This window comes from Pyxicephalus adspersus, chromosome 10 (assembly GCF_032062135.1).
Source record: "Pyxicephalus adspersus chromosome 10, UCB_Pads_2.0, whole genome shotgun sequence".
Taxonomy (NCBI): Eukaryota; Metazoa; Chordata; class Amphibia; order Anura; family Pyxicephalidae; genus Pyxicephalus; species Pyxicephalus adspersus.
The window spans coordinates 17304175-17321969 of NC_092867.1; the positions used below are offsets into that span (position 1 = coordinate 17304175).

Consider the following 17795-nt stretch of genomic DNA (forward strand, 5'->3'; position numbering starts at 1 on the left):
TATCTTGTCTTATATTACAAAGTTTAAACAAGTGGGGCTCAGGGACTAAGGCAGTTAGATCTCTGTGCATGGTCAGGTCAGGATTAAGAAAAATATGCCTATTTATGCAGACCAGGAGGTAAAACAAGAAAAGGATCTCTCAATACATACATTTAACTTTTTTAATTATTTGTTTGGAGTTACATGGTATGGAAGAATGTGATGCAATGTGTACATCTGCCTACCTACATAATAAGGGTACTTAAAAAAAAAAAGTAATTATTATTATATTTCAAAGATAAGTTAATATGTTTTAAATATATGGTTATCATGTAAAAAGGCTTAAAAATGTTGTTGATGTTTAAAGACTATTGCAATAATTTTGAATTTATAGGGTTAATGGAGTGTTTGGTCACAACGGTTAATGGTATGTGATGTGAGTGCACAACATGTATAAAATCAGCATTCGTGCACATTCCATTTCAAATGATGTGTTCAATATGACTGTTGGTGAGCCTCGACTGCCAATGAGGACAAATCTAGCAGGAGGATTCCAGCTGGAGGTTGGAGTCAAGCAACCAGAAGGGAAGATAACACTTTCTTGAATAGGAAAATTACACTATACCAGGTGTGAGGTATGGAGTTTGTATAAAGAATGATCTACTTCAAGGATCTCTAAATTCATCCTGCCTGGTTTATAAACATAACTGATATCAGATGATCCCCAAAGGGTCCTTGACTAGCTGGTCAGCTGAGTCAGAGGAGTTGCCCCCCAGTGCGACAGTGGCATCTACTGGAGATTACCTGCAGGCACATATGAACAGTGCATTTCTGGAAGAAGGAGGACACCTGAATAATATGGTGGATACATGGGTGTGGCTGAATGTGATAAGGGACAACAGACCCCAAATATTTCTCTTCATCTCTCTCCTATTTTAGAGTCCAGTCATTGTACAGGATATAAAGCAGGGGTCAGTAAACTTTTTTGGCTCGTAGGCCATTTCAGGGGTAGGCAGTAGCACACTAAGCTGGACTCTCTCTCCAGTCCCTCCCTAATTGCTCCTCTCCTTACCAGGAACAGCCCTTGAAGGGAATTCCTCCTCCCCCGCAATGCATATGGAGGAGAGGGAATGTTCCCTATTTACGGTGGTCGGCATTAACACTTCTGCCACCGGGGTAAATAGGCAACATTCTCTATGCATTGCGGAGGAGAGGGAATTTCCTTTCAGGGAGACACAGCAAGTGGAGGCTCAAGAGCCGCATATGGCTCCAGCAGTGTGTTTCGGCTCAATCCCGGCCAGCAACCCACAGCTCCAGAGCTGCGGGTCAGCCAGATTGGCCAGGGGACGTTAGACGGGAACAAACTACCAGCTAAGCCTTATCTGGCCTAAAGACCGGTTTTTGAAGACCTTATATATAGAGGATGGAATGATAATGTATCATTTTTTTGTCTTTATATACATTCTTTAGTTTCTCTTAAATAAATATTGTATATTTGTTAATTCTTCTTCTCTGTTAATAAATATCTTGTTATATAAGATCTTTGTGATTACTTAAGCTAATGGAGTCTTAGTAAAGATACTGCTCTCAAGAATGGGGATAACATAAGGGAAACAAATATTTCTTTCATTATTGGTACCCCAGGATTTTTTCTTTCAGTATGCATCCAAAATTGAAGGCCTGTACATTATATGTACAGTTAATTTGCTTTATGTTCTAGGGTAACTATGAAATGATTGTGTGAATAAATGCTGAACTCAAGATGGATATAAAAGACACATATTGATTCAATTCTGCATTTTTAATACATTATTTTTTTTATGGGAGCAGTGTGCTTAACTGAGAGGCATCAACCTTTGGCACTCAACTATACAACTGAGCTTAGAATGGGAGAGGAAGAAGCAGAAAAAGGAGCCAGTGTATTTTACTGCAGTGCTAATATATTTACAAAGAGAATGCCAATAGGGGAAAGAACAGGGTGACAAAGAGATGAGTACATTTATCAGATGCTCCTCCTTTACTTGTTTAGTATAGACTAGGAAAGGTATAAGGTCTATAGGTGAAACTAAACTGCAATAGATCTTATCATACATCAACCTGCAAGAAAAATATAGCTTACCATATAGAAGAATGAGATGTGGTCTTGTTTACTATCTAGCGGGTTCATGCTGATATGAAAATCCACTGTCACTGACTGATCAGAGTCACATGACATGGTGTCTCTTCTAGTTTCCACACTCAGTAAGCTGTGGCTTTCAGAGTAGAAGGGAAAGAGCCATAACTGAGTCCGGTGATCCAGATGGTCTACTATGTTTCCTTCATCATTACCTTCTTCTGATGGAAATACTGCCTGAAACAGAAAATACATGGTTATGTAAATAATTTGAACATTTTTGATGCAGTTTTCAGGCAGAATTATTTTTAAAAATGTAATAAGCCTGAATATTGTCTGACATTTTCCTATGGACACCAGAGACAGTCAGTATGATTTACAGATTTTGTTTAGAAGTAGTGCAAAGTGATTATGCCTTGCCACTTTTCTTTCTGCCTGTCGTCTGCTCACTGAATTTATCTCACAGTTGTTCAGCAAAAACCCAACAGTTCTGTGCTAAGAGCAAGAGTTTAACTTTTCCTGCAGGGACTCTTTAAAAGATTTTTTTTTTAAAAAGTAGAGTTACTGAAACATACACTAACTAAATATGTTTCTACTTTACATGCATACTCCCAAACCCTCTAGGATTTTGTGGGACGGTCTTGGAATTTAAACAGACTCCACTGACCTCTAACATACCCCTTGGTAGCCCCCAATGATACCATTGTTTTTTCTTTCTTTTTTTCCCAACTGCCTTTATCTGACCGCTACTGTCTTTGTTTACTCACACCACAGTAAATACAAAACATTTTGCTTCCTACATGGCACAATTTTCCCTTTATTGTTCTCCGCACTTGCAAATTCTATTTTTCCAGTGCTATCTAGTGTTTGTTTCCAGATTGCAACCTTTTGTGACTACAAACCTCGCAAGATTGACTTTAAATGTGAATAAAAAGGTTGCAAATTTTCAGTTAGCATACATTAATCTGACTAAGGATGTGCTTATGAGTACAATATATATTTTTCAAATTTGCACTACTCTAGTAGTAACTTACAGATAAAATGACTTGTTTCGTCCATGAGTTAGTGTCAAGTGAACACTGAGCCAATCCATCTTTGCCAGTCTTTAGCTTTATTAAAGTTTTGTAGCCATCTTCTGTAGCTTGTAATATGTGTACAGCCGCATCAGCTATGGGTTGGTCATCCGCGTTAGTCACTTTAACCTGAGGGAAAGAAAAATACAGTTTTGATATAATTGTAAACATAAATGTTTAAACATACCAGTACAATGATTATCATAGACAAAAATCTCCCCTTGGATGAGAAATGGCATAAAACATTTGAATTGACTCATAGGTCCACTATCTCTGGCTATATTGAGGAGAAAAAATGTTAATACCCTCCCTAGTGGATAAGGGACCCTTTTCACTACACTGTATCTATCCAAGTGTATTGAATGTATGCTGGAGATGTGGAGAATATATTGCTATTTACCTCCATATTTGGTTTGTTGGTATCCCAAAAACAGTTTTATACTATCATTTGTCAGAAGTAGTCCACCCCCCTTAACTCATCTTATTCTTCCTCCATCCTTACCTACTCTCCAGCAAGGCAAGGCTACACTTTCTTCAGACAATCAGGATATCACTAAGACTATGGCCCTGATTTAATTCTCCAGGTTCTCCAAGGAAAGAGAATACACTTTCACCAGTGAAACTGGATGATCCAGCAAACCTGGAATGGATCTGGTCCAGAATTGAAAACATTTGCTAACAAATAGCTAATGACTTTTAGGAAATCTATTTCAGGTTTTCAGTATCACCCAGTTTAACTGATGAAATAGTATTCTTTCCAGCCCTGGTGAACTTTAATAAATCAGGGCCTATGTCTGAAAAATAGTAGGAATGATAGCTCATAGATTGTGGAAGAAGTGAACCCAAACTCCTGTTTAAATAAAAGTGGACAACGGCATTACTTAGAGACAGATGACTGCTTGAAACAATAACAACCCAAAAAAACTCTGGGAACTTCGACTTAAAGCTGGAAGGGTCACAGACATAGGATCAATCTTGCATAAATTTTAAAAATAGAATTAATAGAACTAAAATCCTGTAAAAAAACATACTACCAGAAAAGTTTTAAATTCACTTACTCTGTAGCCTGATCCCACAGAAAGTGTGCTCCCCACTTATTTACCTGTTCTGAGAATTTTTCTTCTAAATGTGGAGAGTAGGCAATAAACGTCTAATTGCAGACTTAAACATAGAAGGGAATAGATTAACCCATCCCAATCAACATGCTGTTTCTACAGCTCTCACTGCACAGGATAAGACCTATCTGTGCATAATAATCCCTATTGGCACTATTGTACCATGAAATACGTGGAAACTGTGTTTCTTTACACAAACAACACTACTCTGTGACAAAGCCAAATACTGTCTTCCTGGGGGTTGGTACTGGGTATTGTACTAGGTTTCTGTGTATATCAAGGGGGGGGATGTACTGTGATATACAAGGGGATTTGTACTGAGGATCTGTACTGCAAAAAAATTTACACCAAGCAGGCCTTTCCAAAATACCGGTACTGATTCAGAGAGACTCTGAAGCCCAGTCTGGGTTTTCTTCATGTCCCCACATAAACATTTACAATGTAAATGAGAAATACAAAGAGGTAGGCTTTGATTGTCACATGCCATAGGACACCAGGGAGAAATATATGTACAAGGGGAATTTTGGAAAACCGTGGTGTGGCTGACCAATCCAACAGATTGGAAATTTGGTTTAAGTTGAAAAGTGCCTTACAGAACAAAAAATAAATAAATAAATAAAATGCTTTATCAAATGATTTGTATATTTTTTAAGAAATATATGTAATAAATTTGGCAAATAGGTTAAAATATATTTAAATTTCTAATGATTTGCAGTTTCTCGATACCTTGCAATTGAATGGAACTCCACTGTGGTAAAAAAATCCAGTGTCCACAAATTGAACATTCTGATGATTGATGATGTTTACGTTGACTGACGCGGACTCCGTGTGGCCTGGAAAACGCAAATGTACCATCATATTCATATATATATATATATATATATATATATTTAAGGTAATCATTTTTTTTTTTAATTCTTACCTGTACCATCTTCAGTCAGAGAAGATTTAATGTGTAAATGATGTCGTTCCTCAGCTGAGAAGTTGAAGACATGAAGGTCGATATCTCTGGATAGACACCCATTACTGTCAGTCTAAAGAAAAGGACATGCTGAAAGTGTCAATAGTGTAAAATGATGTGGACCAATTTAATGAAGAGGAAAAACACATTACAGGTTACAGTAAGAAACTGTGGGTTGAAAAGAGGGAAAGGAACATAGAAGAAAAAAGGAACAGAAAAAAAGGAAAATAAAAAGAAGGAAGGAAAGCAAGGTAACACATATACATACATAACATGTACATATTTTGTGTCATATATAAAGGTGTCCATTCATACAGTTAAATTGTAGCATGGATAATTTCACTATCAGGTAAAAAATTATGATTTTAATAATTTACATGTGATAAGCCAAGCTTAACATTTCAGCGAAGCTACTTAGGTTTACACGCACACAAATACATTATATTATATAATATTTAAAATAGGGAATGATGAGTTTCATAATATAGATAGCCACATCCCAAAATATAACGTCTCAAGGGAAAGAAAAGGGACTTTAAGCTGGCTTTTGAAACAATATTAAAATCCAATCATATTTGAATTTAAAAACTTAGTATAAAACATACAAACTGAATGTTAAAAGTGTATTGTATATACAACAATGTAACATGCTATTCTATCAGGCGATAGAGGCTTTCAAGCAAAGTATAAATTATACATTATACATATATACATATGCTGAAAAAGCTGAAAAATCAAATTCTAACTTCTAACTTTCACAACTATGTCAAAGGTGGAAGGCGATATCCTAACCATGGTCACAGAAAGCCCTAAAGAGGAACGACTTCCTGGTTATAACCATAAAAAGAAAAAAAAAGATTTACCTTAGCGTGTTTTATATTGATGCACTTTTCTGATTCTTGTTCTTCATCATCTTGGTCATCATAGTAATCATCATCATTATAGCGCAAATAACCCCAATTATGGTAACTTTCTTTGCAGATTTTAATGTCTAAGTTACCCTGGACCTTCTTTCCATAGGTGTAACTAAAAATAAAAAATAATGAACAGTCTATGTTTATGTAAAAAAAAACTTCACAGGATATTTGTCATGAGGAAATGGGGGTTGTGACCTTTTTCTTATGTCTGGTTTGAATAATGTTAGACAAGTATCAGGATTCCCTGTATCTTCATGTTCCAGCCCAGTATATTCATCAAAGCATCAACATGATAGACAGGGAAGAAATAATTATCGAAATTATCTACACAATTCTCTTATGACAGGTGCACTTTCAAGCCATATTAACGGGAAAATTATAAAGCGTAGGGAACTGTAATTGTGGTTCCCTGAATGGCCATTGTGTTTCTGCTCTATATTGACAATACTATAGTGAGCATCAAACAAGCTTTTTTGCAGATGTTCTGCTAATGATTTAAAGTGGACCTGTCATGATATTTTAACCATCATATAAAAGGGTGGCTGTCCCATTTATATAACAGATTTTTTTCTAATACTTTTAATTAATACCTAATACTTTTTAAAAATATTTTTTAGGGAAGTTTCCTCTCCTTTGGCTTTGCTTTTGCTGCAGTAAAAAATAAAGGGGAAACCTGAAGCTGCTCCCTAAATTATAATTTGCAAGAACATTTGCAAGACACGTCACATATCCAGCGCCAGCACAGTGCCAGTTTGGGTGAAAGAGAAGAAGGCCATGCCCAGTCTGCTATCCAGTACCAGAGAGATGGCGAGATAATACAGGACTTGCTGGGCTGGGTTTGTGGAGGGATAGAGGGTTTTTTTACTGGTAAATGTAAGTAGTATTTTTTTAATTTTTTCTTAAATGTTTAACTTTAACATGATTCAAAAGTAATAGAAAAAGCATAATAAATTTAACTAAATTATTTAAAAGACAAAAAACCTAGTTTGCAACAGTTTTAAAAGGAATATACTTTATATGTATTATATATATATATATATAGAGGTATGTGGTAGACAGCGTGTAAATTGCCGCAGCCTAATAAAATGGCCCTATTTTATAAAAACATTTGCTATATCAGACTTTTTTTTACCTAGTGGATGTAAAAAGCTTGATTAAGCAGATGTTTTGGTAAAATATGTCATATTTAAGAAGTTGTACCTATTCACATCCCAATCACTCATCCTTTCTGGTGATATAAAGAACCAGTCCTCTGCGCTGTTGTAAACAATGTTTTGTTTGTTATTTAAATTAAACTTTCTTAATTTTACTTTTGAATGCTCATTCCTGTTTGCTTGGTTTTACTATACAATAAAAGCTGAACAGACATTTCATCAATTTTATATACAATTGATATGAGTCATTCAGGGACAGGATTATGCTTCAGGAGTCAAAACTGGTGCTGCCATTGATCTTACATGCCACAAACTTCCAGATGAAATGAATTTGCTGAGAAAGTAACAGTGGGCGGTGACTTGATGGTTACCTCAAACCTCTTAGAAACTGAAAAGAAAAAACACAAAAATTAGATTTGTAAATTTAGAATTGTTAAAAATGTAATAAAAGGAGCATTTCATAGTAGAATAACTGAGTAATGCTGTTATTGTTAAATTTGCATATATCTATCATATATATAGTAGTAGTAGAGAGGGTCATATTCATCATTCAAAGTTGAGAAGCCACATGGACGAAAAATGAAAAACCTAGTTTATAACAATGAAGATGTATTACATCCTCCTGCAGAATGCTGCAAGGATTACAAGGCTTGTTTCAAATAAAGAATTAACCATTTTGTTCATGTTTCTTAAAAAGAACTTTCCAAAAAAAAGCATTGTGAATTTCTGGTTTCCTTGCTTAATGTCAGGGTTAATTGAAAGGGAGGTTGTTAATCCCTCAAAAGTATTGAAACTCATATACATTTTTAATGTAAACTTCATGCAAAAATGGACAAATAAATACACACATGGAAGCTGTTTTACCTCATAATAATTTGTATTTCCATCCATCCAGTCTTGAAATTTTCAAAGCACAGCCCTACTTTCTGTTCTATAGATATACTTTCAATTGCAAGCCCACTCCTCACCTCCAGCTTGTGGCAGTGAAAGGTAACCCAGCACACTGATGAGCTTATTTCTGTATCACTCTCCTCAATGGTTACCACTCTCTGGTTTCCTCCCACATACCAAAAGCATGTAGTTAGGGTAGTCGACTTTAGTCAAAAAATCGTTCGTGGACTTTGTTAATGACACATAACTATAATAGGGACATTAGATTGTGGGCCCCGGAGGGACAGTTAGTGACATAACCATGGCCTTTTTAAAGCACTGTGTAATATGTCGGTGCTATACTTATACTGGTTAATAATAATATATAGTAAATGTTCTAGTAAAAGTTATTCATTACTGGAGAACTTCCACTAGGAAAAAAATAATTATTTGTTAATTCTTAAGAAGGTAATGAGGCTGCAGTGCATTTACCGCTTCATCAAACCAAGAGAACACAATAAAGATTCTAAACGTTGTGTCTCACCAGCAGCTAACCATATTGAACTAATAGGGACATGGAACAGCAGTGAGCAGCTGTTTTCCACTCAATGACCCCCACTATTTCAATAAGAACCAGCAATGCAGCTGCCCAGGTAACAGTTGCAGAGCTTCCTGTTTTCACCCCCAGTCCGAACAAAGACATAGGGGAATTTTGAATTTGTTAAGTTTGCATTACATCAATAGTTGGAGTACACATTTTTTTAAAAGATCGCTTTATACTATTGTATGACTTGAAGATTGGACTTAATAAATAACAAACTTTTTATAAATGGTTATTTGTTTTTTATTCAGCATAAGGTTAAATATTATGTTAGCTTTAAATTTAACTTAGATTTATTTTGCAAAACTGGTTCATTTGAATAGCTTGATTGTAGCACTTATTTGAATATTCATTTCTTTATCACAGATTACTGTTGTTAACTCACCATATTCGGCCACAGTAAAGACCTGTTGACATCTATCAGGTATGATAATTTTATACGATCCAAGTTTTAGTTCATTTGCCAAATGGTACTGAAGATCAACAATTCCGTGATCAGGAGTCACATCTAACCACTGTCCAATGTAGTTCCCATTTGGATCCTACAAAATGGAAACAATTTATTTACCACTAAGATGGCTTAAAGGGAATCAGTGATTTTCAGCTACACATAATAAAACAGTTTTATACTAATAATAATATCACTATGTATCAGTTTTTAAAGACTACTATTCTTCATCTTACAATGCATGTCTTGGGGTCAGTCTGCTAATTGGAAACACTGAACTTATCATGGTTGCCTGTCCCGATTTGAACAACTTTTTTAGCTACAGTTGGATTGTAAAGCTATAAACAAGTTGGGTAACCGTTTTGTTGAAGTCTCAGATTCCTGCTGTACTGCTTGGTAATAGTCTAGTTCAGCAGTTGCAAGCAAGCTCAACTTTAACAATCTTAAGAAAGGACAGAGCAGGAGACTGTATGTGGTCAAGGTTACACTAGAACCTACAGAAAATTACTTAAAAAAGGCATTTAAAAGGAAAAAATACTTTTCTTTTAAAACTTTACAATAAGGTGAATTTGTATAGCACATGTTTTTTAAAAAAAACAATAAAATCAGAGTTTTAGCAGTGCAACAGGGAGAGCTCTGCTGAAACTTAGATTTTACTTTGAGGGCTGCTTAGGTTAGAATTCATAATGTTACCAATCTGAGTTTTAATCTGCTATAACTATACCTGTCACTGACAGGTATGATATCCTCTCTTAAGGTAGTGCCAGCATGGTGGCCCAGCGGTTAGCACTCTGGCTTATGCAGCGCTAGGTACCAGGTTTGAATCTTGGCCAGGGAACTATCTGCATGGAGTTTGGAGGTTGTCCCTGTGTTTGTGTGGGTTTCCTATGTGTACTCCGTTTTTCTTCCACATCCCAAAAACATGGGGTTAAGTGGATTGGCTTCCCCCCAAAACTGACCTTAGACTGTGTTAATGACATATGACTACGTCACTAAATAAAATACTGTGTATTAATGATAATGGAGCGATGACAGTTCCAGCCCTGCACTTGGATTTGCTGCACAATGACAAAAGCCCTGGTATACTGGAAAACAAAATATATAGAATATTAAATAAATTCAAATTCAACTGGTTCTATAGGGCATCATAGCTAGCACTTTTCCTAACAATTCATCTGGTAAGGATAAGTGGATTATGTGGGAAAACTACCATGCGTCTACATGCGGTCAATACAAGCTGTAGAAAGCTAGTAACACCAATATATATATTTTTAAATAATTTATTATTGCATAGGACTCTACTCCAAACTAGTATTCCTAGGAAAAGTAATATAATAAAATACAAATTGTTCCTCTACTTACCAGTAGCAAGATCTTTTCATACTAAAACAAAAAAGAAAAATATATATAAAGTAAACATAGATTATACTTTTATCACAGTTGCTACACTCGCTACAACAAAAGCACATCTGACCAATAAAATACATACAATGTTGCAGTCATCACTTCTGTCTGATTTGGTAGATCCACCATCATATATATTGTAAGTTTTTTTTTAATATATTTTTATTTTATTTTTTTAAATAGAAAATACAGTACAACAAAACACACAACACATACAATATGTTTCAGTTTCCAGATTCCAAACTTAACATTACCATTTACATTTTATTTTTCTAAAAAAAAAAAAAGACAGATATTACCTTTTAAGTGTGTTATTATTGATCCAACTAAAACCATTCCAAGTAGAAAGCTTGGACCATTACCCAAATACTTTTACTAAACTATAATTTTAACACACAAAAAAGAATTAATTATCAAATATTCATTTTAGGACAATCCATGTGTGACACCCCAGGTTGAATATCTAAACTTATCATATATTATTCTTCTTTCTTGACCATTTATTACTTTCTCTATAAACATATCCCACAGTTAAAAAAAAAAAAACAAATGATTTGTGCATCTTCCGCTCTTTCTACTTCAATTTTTTCCTCTATCAAAAACTGTTCTCAACATTGTGATTACCCCTTGCAAAGTGGGTGCTCCTGGGTGAATCCATTCCTTAAGAATAACCCTCCTAGCAGCCAGTAAACATATAGTGATCCAACCTTTATAGTTTAAGTTAATGTTCCTGTTTCCAATACTCACATTCACACAAAAAGCAATCTATCACTAACGATTGATCTATGGTTTCATTTACAAATTTTATTACTTCTTCCCAAAATATTTTAATCACTGAACAATTCCATAATTAGTGTGTCAATGTAGCGTGTGTTTCACTACATTTTGGGCATATAGTTAGGTTTCTTCCCGGCCCATCTTTTGCCTTTTTCCTAATAATGTTATGTACTCTATGCATTATTTTAAATTAAGTCTCTCTCCAATTGTCATTAATCATATATTTCCGTACTGTCAAATATCCTTGTAGAATTTGATCTACTAACTCTTCATTCAAGAAATCTCTTTGCCATCGTCTCACATTAGTTTAAGACAATAGCTTATTAAAATTTCTTTCTAAGTGTGTCTCTTGCAATAATGCTACATCAACATTCAGTTTTTTTAGGTGTCTCAGTATAGCCATTCTTTTATGTGGGGATCTTAGCTCCTTAACATTCCTTGATAATATTTTCATAAATTAAATTTCTCCCAATGCACATTCTATCTTCTGTCTTATACTCTCTCATATTTTGTACATATATATATACGTTCACTTCTATTCTCAAATAACCAATACAGCTGATATTTGTAGTGTCTACATAGAATTTTCCATCTTTGATATATTTTGAGAAATTTCCTAGGTAATGATTTACAACTCTGTAAGAAACATGTAACACACAATCCAAATAGTACAGTTTACATAACACACAAACACATACATAATCCTTCTAATGGAATTCCATTCCTCATATAAATGCTCACCAATAAAATCTTCATCTTTTACCCCCCATAAAAAGCTTTAGCCACCCTGTAAACATATTGGAACACTTGTGTATAACATTTATAAAGAAATATATTGTTAGCAGAAGTTCACTCTATTTGCAGAGTGTAATATCACAGAGCTAATATGCCACTTGTCTTCATTTACTTAGTTAATTAATTTAACTGTGGCATGCCTGATAAATCACGAATAACATTTGCACAGATTACTTGTAATTGGCTTGGCCTAATATTTTCTGGTAGACCTATGATTCCTAAATTATTCTGTACAGCTTTATTATCCATATTTCAACAAGTTTCAACAACATATTAGCATGCTTAATGATGCCAATTTTACTTTCACTGCATTTAAATCATCCTCTATTGCTGATATACGTGCTTCTGCAGAGGTAATTTGTGTAGATTGAGTTTTTACATCTTGTCTCAAGGACTGTATACCTTTCCCAATCCCAGCTTTTTAATATGGTTTAAATCTGGGATTTAACTTGGCCTTGCAAGGACATTCATACTCTTTTCCTTGAGCCATTGTGTGGTCAATTTTCCTGCATGCTTAGGTCATTGTCATGTTAGAAGGTGAACCATCTTCCCATTACCATCTTTCTTGTTTTTCACAAGAATTTGACTGCATTTTGTCCCATCCCTTTTTTCCTTCATTCTTGACAGGTACCTTAGTCCCTGCTGCAGAGAAACACTCCCACAACAGGATGCTACCACCCCCATGTTTTACTGTAGGCATTGTGTTCTTTGGATGGTGGGCTTTCCTCAATGTACCATTTGGTGTTGAGGCCAAATGGTTTGATTTTGGTATCATCTGACCTGATTTTTCAGACTTGGCATAAGACTCTTCAAGATGTGTATGTTGGGTATGTTGATTATAACGTGTCACATATAATTTTTTCGTCTGATTATTCAATCTCTTTTACATTTAACAACAGCTATATAAAGAAATTAAGTACCTGACAAAAAACATTTTTTGTGTATGTAAAATGGAGACTTACCTTTTCATTTGAAGGTTGGTAATTGTGATCAACTGACACCAATCGAAGTTTAACTGAAATAATTAAAAAAGTTTCATTAATTACAACAATCTTTATTTCACTTTTTTTAAGTTGTCTTATAGCACAATACACTAAAACAGCAAACAGCACAAATATGAATACATACACTCAGTCATTATTTCATAGTTATGATTGCTTATTAATTGACAAAGATGTGGAATTGTTTTTACATTTATCTAGCTATATTAGCTGCTCTGATGAAAGTTGCTTGTTATACTGAGTAGGGAAGGGTTCGGCTCTTTGTCAAGTTTTTAATTATGTCTAGGTTCTCTATAGAGACATATACAACTAATAGGGGGAAATGTGCCTGTGACAACTATTTAAGGAAGGAGTTTCATTCACCTCAGAGAAATTTCTTCTTTTTTAGCATCTCCAAAAAGGTTGGGCTTATCATACACTATAATTAGGTATGCACACATAACTGAATTATTGGGCTAAATCATTTCTCATTATTTTTCCTCCTCTCCTCCTTGCTACCTTGCACAAACTAGTATACAGAAGAGTCTCAAGGTAAAGAGTTTCTTCTGTTTATTTCTTCAGAAAACGCTCTGTGAAACCTCCAGTCTTATAAGTGCACCCTGCACTAAATGTGGATGATCCAAGCCTTGGATTTCCCACACTCAGGAAACATTAGCCAATCACAGGCATCTGCACTGGAATGCTTCCTCCATCATTTACAGAGGGGTGACCCTCTAAAAAAGGCGCAACATAGCAGCACAAGGCGGTTTGTGTGAATTATAGGAAATTATAGGAAAAAAAGCTCTCAGGCTCACAACAAGTGTTTAGTTCGGAGGAGCTACAAGATTGAAGCAGGAGGAGGAGAACTGATATTGGTACATTTGCTGCTTGCTATCTTGGTTCTGTTGCTGCTTCTGCTGGTGGCAGTAGAGGTGATGCTATTAGTAGTAATATTTGTGGTAGAAGCGTATTACCAAAAAGCAGGGCTCTTAGAATAGCTAGTAGACAAGCAGTTTGTGCCAGTTTCAGACAACAATGATGATAGTGTTCTGGACAGGACATGGGAACCCGGTAAAGATTAGAAAATAGTGGTGGGGAAGTGAGTACTATAAGCAACACCCTTTTTAAAAATCAGCAATTTTCTAACATTGTGGCATAAAAAGTTCACCTTTTTCCACTTATGTTATTTACAGGTAAAACAGATCATAAAAAATGAATTCAGACTCTCCCCATACTGACACAGAATCCTTGAGTTGGCTAAAAAAACTTTTAATACATATTATAGATTTTGTTCCAAAAGAAGTCACAATATTTTACAAATAGCAAGTTATTTAGCAACCAATTTTCCTATCCGAATGCTTAATTGCAATTTGTACCCAATCCCACCAATTTTTCCTTCTTGTAGCATAAAAAAAACTATTTTTATGCGTTATTAGAGGTTGACATGCTGAACAGTTGGTTCAGACTGTCCCCATACTATGTCAGAATTCTAAAATTGGCTAAATAAACCATAATTTTCTACCCCAAAAAGCAATTTAAACTCTCCTTTTTTCCAAGCACCACTAGTACAGACATCAAACAATACAAAATATCAAAATATCAAACAAAACTTATATAATATGAACTTTATTTATAAATATTTTCATCCTCTGTCAATTTTTCTGAAAATCACAGGTGTTCGAATCTCTATTTCTTGTTTCAATTCCTAATATAACAATGACTCGTTAAACCAATTGTCCAAGTGCACAGCTGTCACAATAGGAAATACTGTATGTGTAAACTAATTTATTGGTCAAATATAAAGGAAATTGTCATGGAAATCATTTAGTAATGCAACCCTATGTATACACAAATCTTCGTCCAAGCATGTATGACAGTGAAAAAAGGAAGGGTTCTGCTAAGAATAATCTTCCAGGACAAGTGTCAGAATTAATTTGCATTAAATAAAAACTTTGGCCTTACCTATTTCATTGGGCTTGTATGTAGACTTGTCTGTCTGAATGACACAGGAATAATGTTTCTTGGCTATAAAAACTTTCTTGCTGTCATCAATCTTAAGATGTTCTCCCTGGCCAGAGGCATGGAATACCCAATCCTTGCTATCATGGTCCACTGAGGGAACCTATTGCAAAACAATAGAACACATTATGTTGTTATTTACAGCATGAGACCTCAAACAATAAGCAGGCCATTGTTTACTGTTAATAAACACATGGTAGTAACATGTTGAATCCCTTTTCATTCCTATTAAAATGTATCTTTTATGACTAAAGGTCACGTTTTATAACAAAATCAACTACTACAATGGCTGATTCTATTACCTTCTTTTTTTTTTTTTTATAACTGTTGTATTGATACCACCTGACTGCATTATGGGTCTGCAGCCTGACAAACCCAGAGTTACATAACTAAAAGTTAAAACACCCTGTGGATATCTGAGTTTGCATTCCTTTACCTAAAGCACAGTACAGTCACAAATCCTGTGGAACATAGCATAGATTCTGATAAAAAGTGAGGTTCTCACAGAAGTAAAGATTCATAAATTTGTAAGGACATCTTCAGGAATGTATCTGTCATTGCTATAAAGTCTTATTTTTACTTTGTATGTTGAACATGTGACAGATTTTCTTTAAGCAGAAAAACAGGTGACTATGACAATAGAAAAGGATATAAACGTATGCAAGTCCTGCCTATAGACACATCTTTCTTGTTTTTTTTGTTCTGTAACTGTGTAAATAAATAAAAAAGAAGATATCCCAATACACAAGGCTTACCCTCATCATGAATGGGTAATATAATATCCATTATAGGCAACACAGACTTCCTATAGCTAATCCTTAGGTATGTGATTCGATAAGATTTTACATTTCATGAGACTAACCACTGAGATGTCTGCTTTATTACTGTAGTAAACCAGAAATAGTCCACAGACAGAATTTACAGTGTATACATAAAGCCAAACTTTTTTTTCCCTAATTTTGTATAGGAGAATTAGAATGTTGGCTTTTATCGCTATTTGTGTCCACACTAGAGAGATTCACCCTCACAATTTTCTTGGAGACAACTTTTTTCAGTACAGAAAGTCATGGGAAATCTAATAGTTTGGAGTTGTTGTGGGAAGTCATTCAGTGGAAATCTTCCAATTGTTTAAAATGATTTTAGAGATTGCCTTTAACTTCCTACGGTGTCTTTAGAGAGGAAGTAAACTGAAATCTTCTCTAGACAACTCACACATGAACCCTGAATGGAGTCTAAACCTTTTTTTTTACTTTACCTTAAACTTAAACAATATTTGGGCTTTAAAAAACACTTTAATTTACACAATTGCTTGCTAAACATAATCAAAAAAATAAATATATTGATAATAAATATTGGTGTACTTTTACTCACCTGAAAAGTGAAACAGTGGGAATAGTCATGTGCTGTTATATCTTGCTCAGCTATAACTTCGATGTGATCACCTTTCTTTAGCTCTAGTTTTAGATGTAGCTCACAATTTAGGTCTTGGATAGTGACACAGGCTTTCTCCTGTGATCCCCCTTCTAATTTGTATGGAACTGTGATCACATAGTGGCTGTAAAAACAAGGTTAATCATAAAATTAAATATGTTACAGGTACGTTGCTTTGTATTGTTCTTTTCTTTACATGGTTAGTCCATCTAAAAATGATATTTTTGAGTCACCTTCTGTCCAATGAACTGATACCTTAGTAAGGGAGTGTTGGCCTAGGCTGGGCTAGATGATTTGTCTGTTTACTTAGTAAGGTGAATTATCACTCTACAAGGGATGAAACCCTTGGTGAAAATTCAATTTGCAAAAAAACAACCCAAACAACACACAAAATGAAAAAGAAACCAACAATGTTTCTTACTTCACCTTATCCCCTCATTCACCAAGTTATGTACCATGCTTTATTATGAACAGTCTAAACAATTTTAATAACTAAAGCCCTGCGCTAACTTGCATAGGGGCACAAACTCAATCCATGCTCCCTCTTTACATCTGATTTGCAGGTAAATCTGTCCTAGTGTAAATATTTATTCCCAAACAAGATTTTTTAAAACAAAATATGCCCCTAATTAGGATATACATTCACATGCACACACATACAATCTTACAAACACACAGTAAGTGTTCACCTGCACTTAATCATTGAGGAATAAAGATTATATATATATTATAAAAAAGATAAACTGCCAAAGTCATTGTCTTACGGATCTGAGGCTGATACAAATGCAGAACTGCAGATGGCCAGGCAGATGGATACCAGGAGAAGCTCCATGTTGGGACACATGTCACCTCTAATGAGCCTGGAAAATCTATGGATACTTATAGTATTGGGAAATGAACAAGAGCCAATTCCTCCCCCCCCCCCCCCCCCCCCCCCCCCCGGTATGTGGATAACTAAGGGCATTGACTAATCTTGGCTAAATAAAAGAATTTCAACACTGACATATGACCTTTTATCTGTGGACCCTTAAACTCCTTGTAGGTTTAAATACTGGAAATAAGCCAGTATACACACCTGTATTTTTTGATGGAAATCTACAAAATTGCTTTAGCAATCCATACAGTAATACATTTTAGGCATAATGAAGCTTTACATCC

At 34.9% G+C, this 17795-nt stretch overlaps 1 protein-coding gene across 1 annotated transcript in view; it reads right to left on the minus strand.

The window, feature by feature from the left end:
- Window positions 1-17536, minus strand: part of LOC140339940 (alpha-2-macroglobulin-like protein 1) — a 40205-nt gene extending 22669 nt beyond the window's left edge. The window contains exons 1-12 of the mRNA XM_072424865.1: window positions 17402-17536; window positions 16578-16761; window positions 15150-15309; window positions 13170-13222; window positions 10594-10614; window positions 9169-9325; window positions 7616-7700; window positions 6105-6267; window positions 5203-5314; window positions 5007-5113; window positions 3127-3294; window positions 2099-2329 (exon numbers count right to left, since the gene is read on the minus strand). Coding sequence (XP_072280966.1) covers window positions 2099-2329; window positions 3127-3294; window positions 5007-5113; window positions 5203-5314; window positions 6105-6267; window positions 7616-7700; window positions 9169-9325; window positions 10594-10614; window positions 13170-13222; window positions 15150-15309; window positions 16578-16761; window positions 17402-17481 — 1521 coding nt within the window. The 5' untranslated portion in view covers window positions 17482-17536. The remainder of the gene's footprint in view (window positions 1-2098; window positions 2330-3126; window positions 3295-5006; window positions 5114-5202; window positions 5315-6104; window positions 6268-7615; window positions 7701-9168; window positions 9326-10593; window positions 10615-13169; window positions 13223-15149; window positions 15310-16577; window positions 16762-17401) is intronic.
- Window positions 17537-17795: the final 259 nt, after the last annotated feature.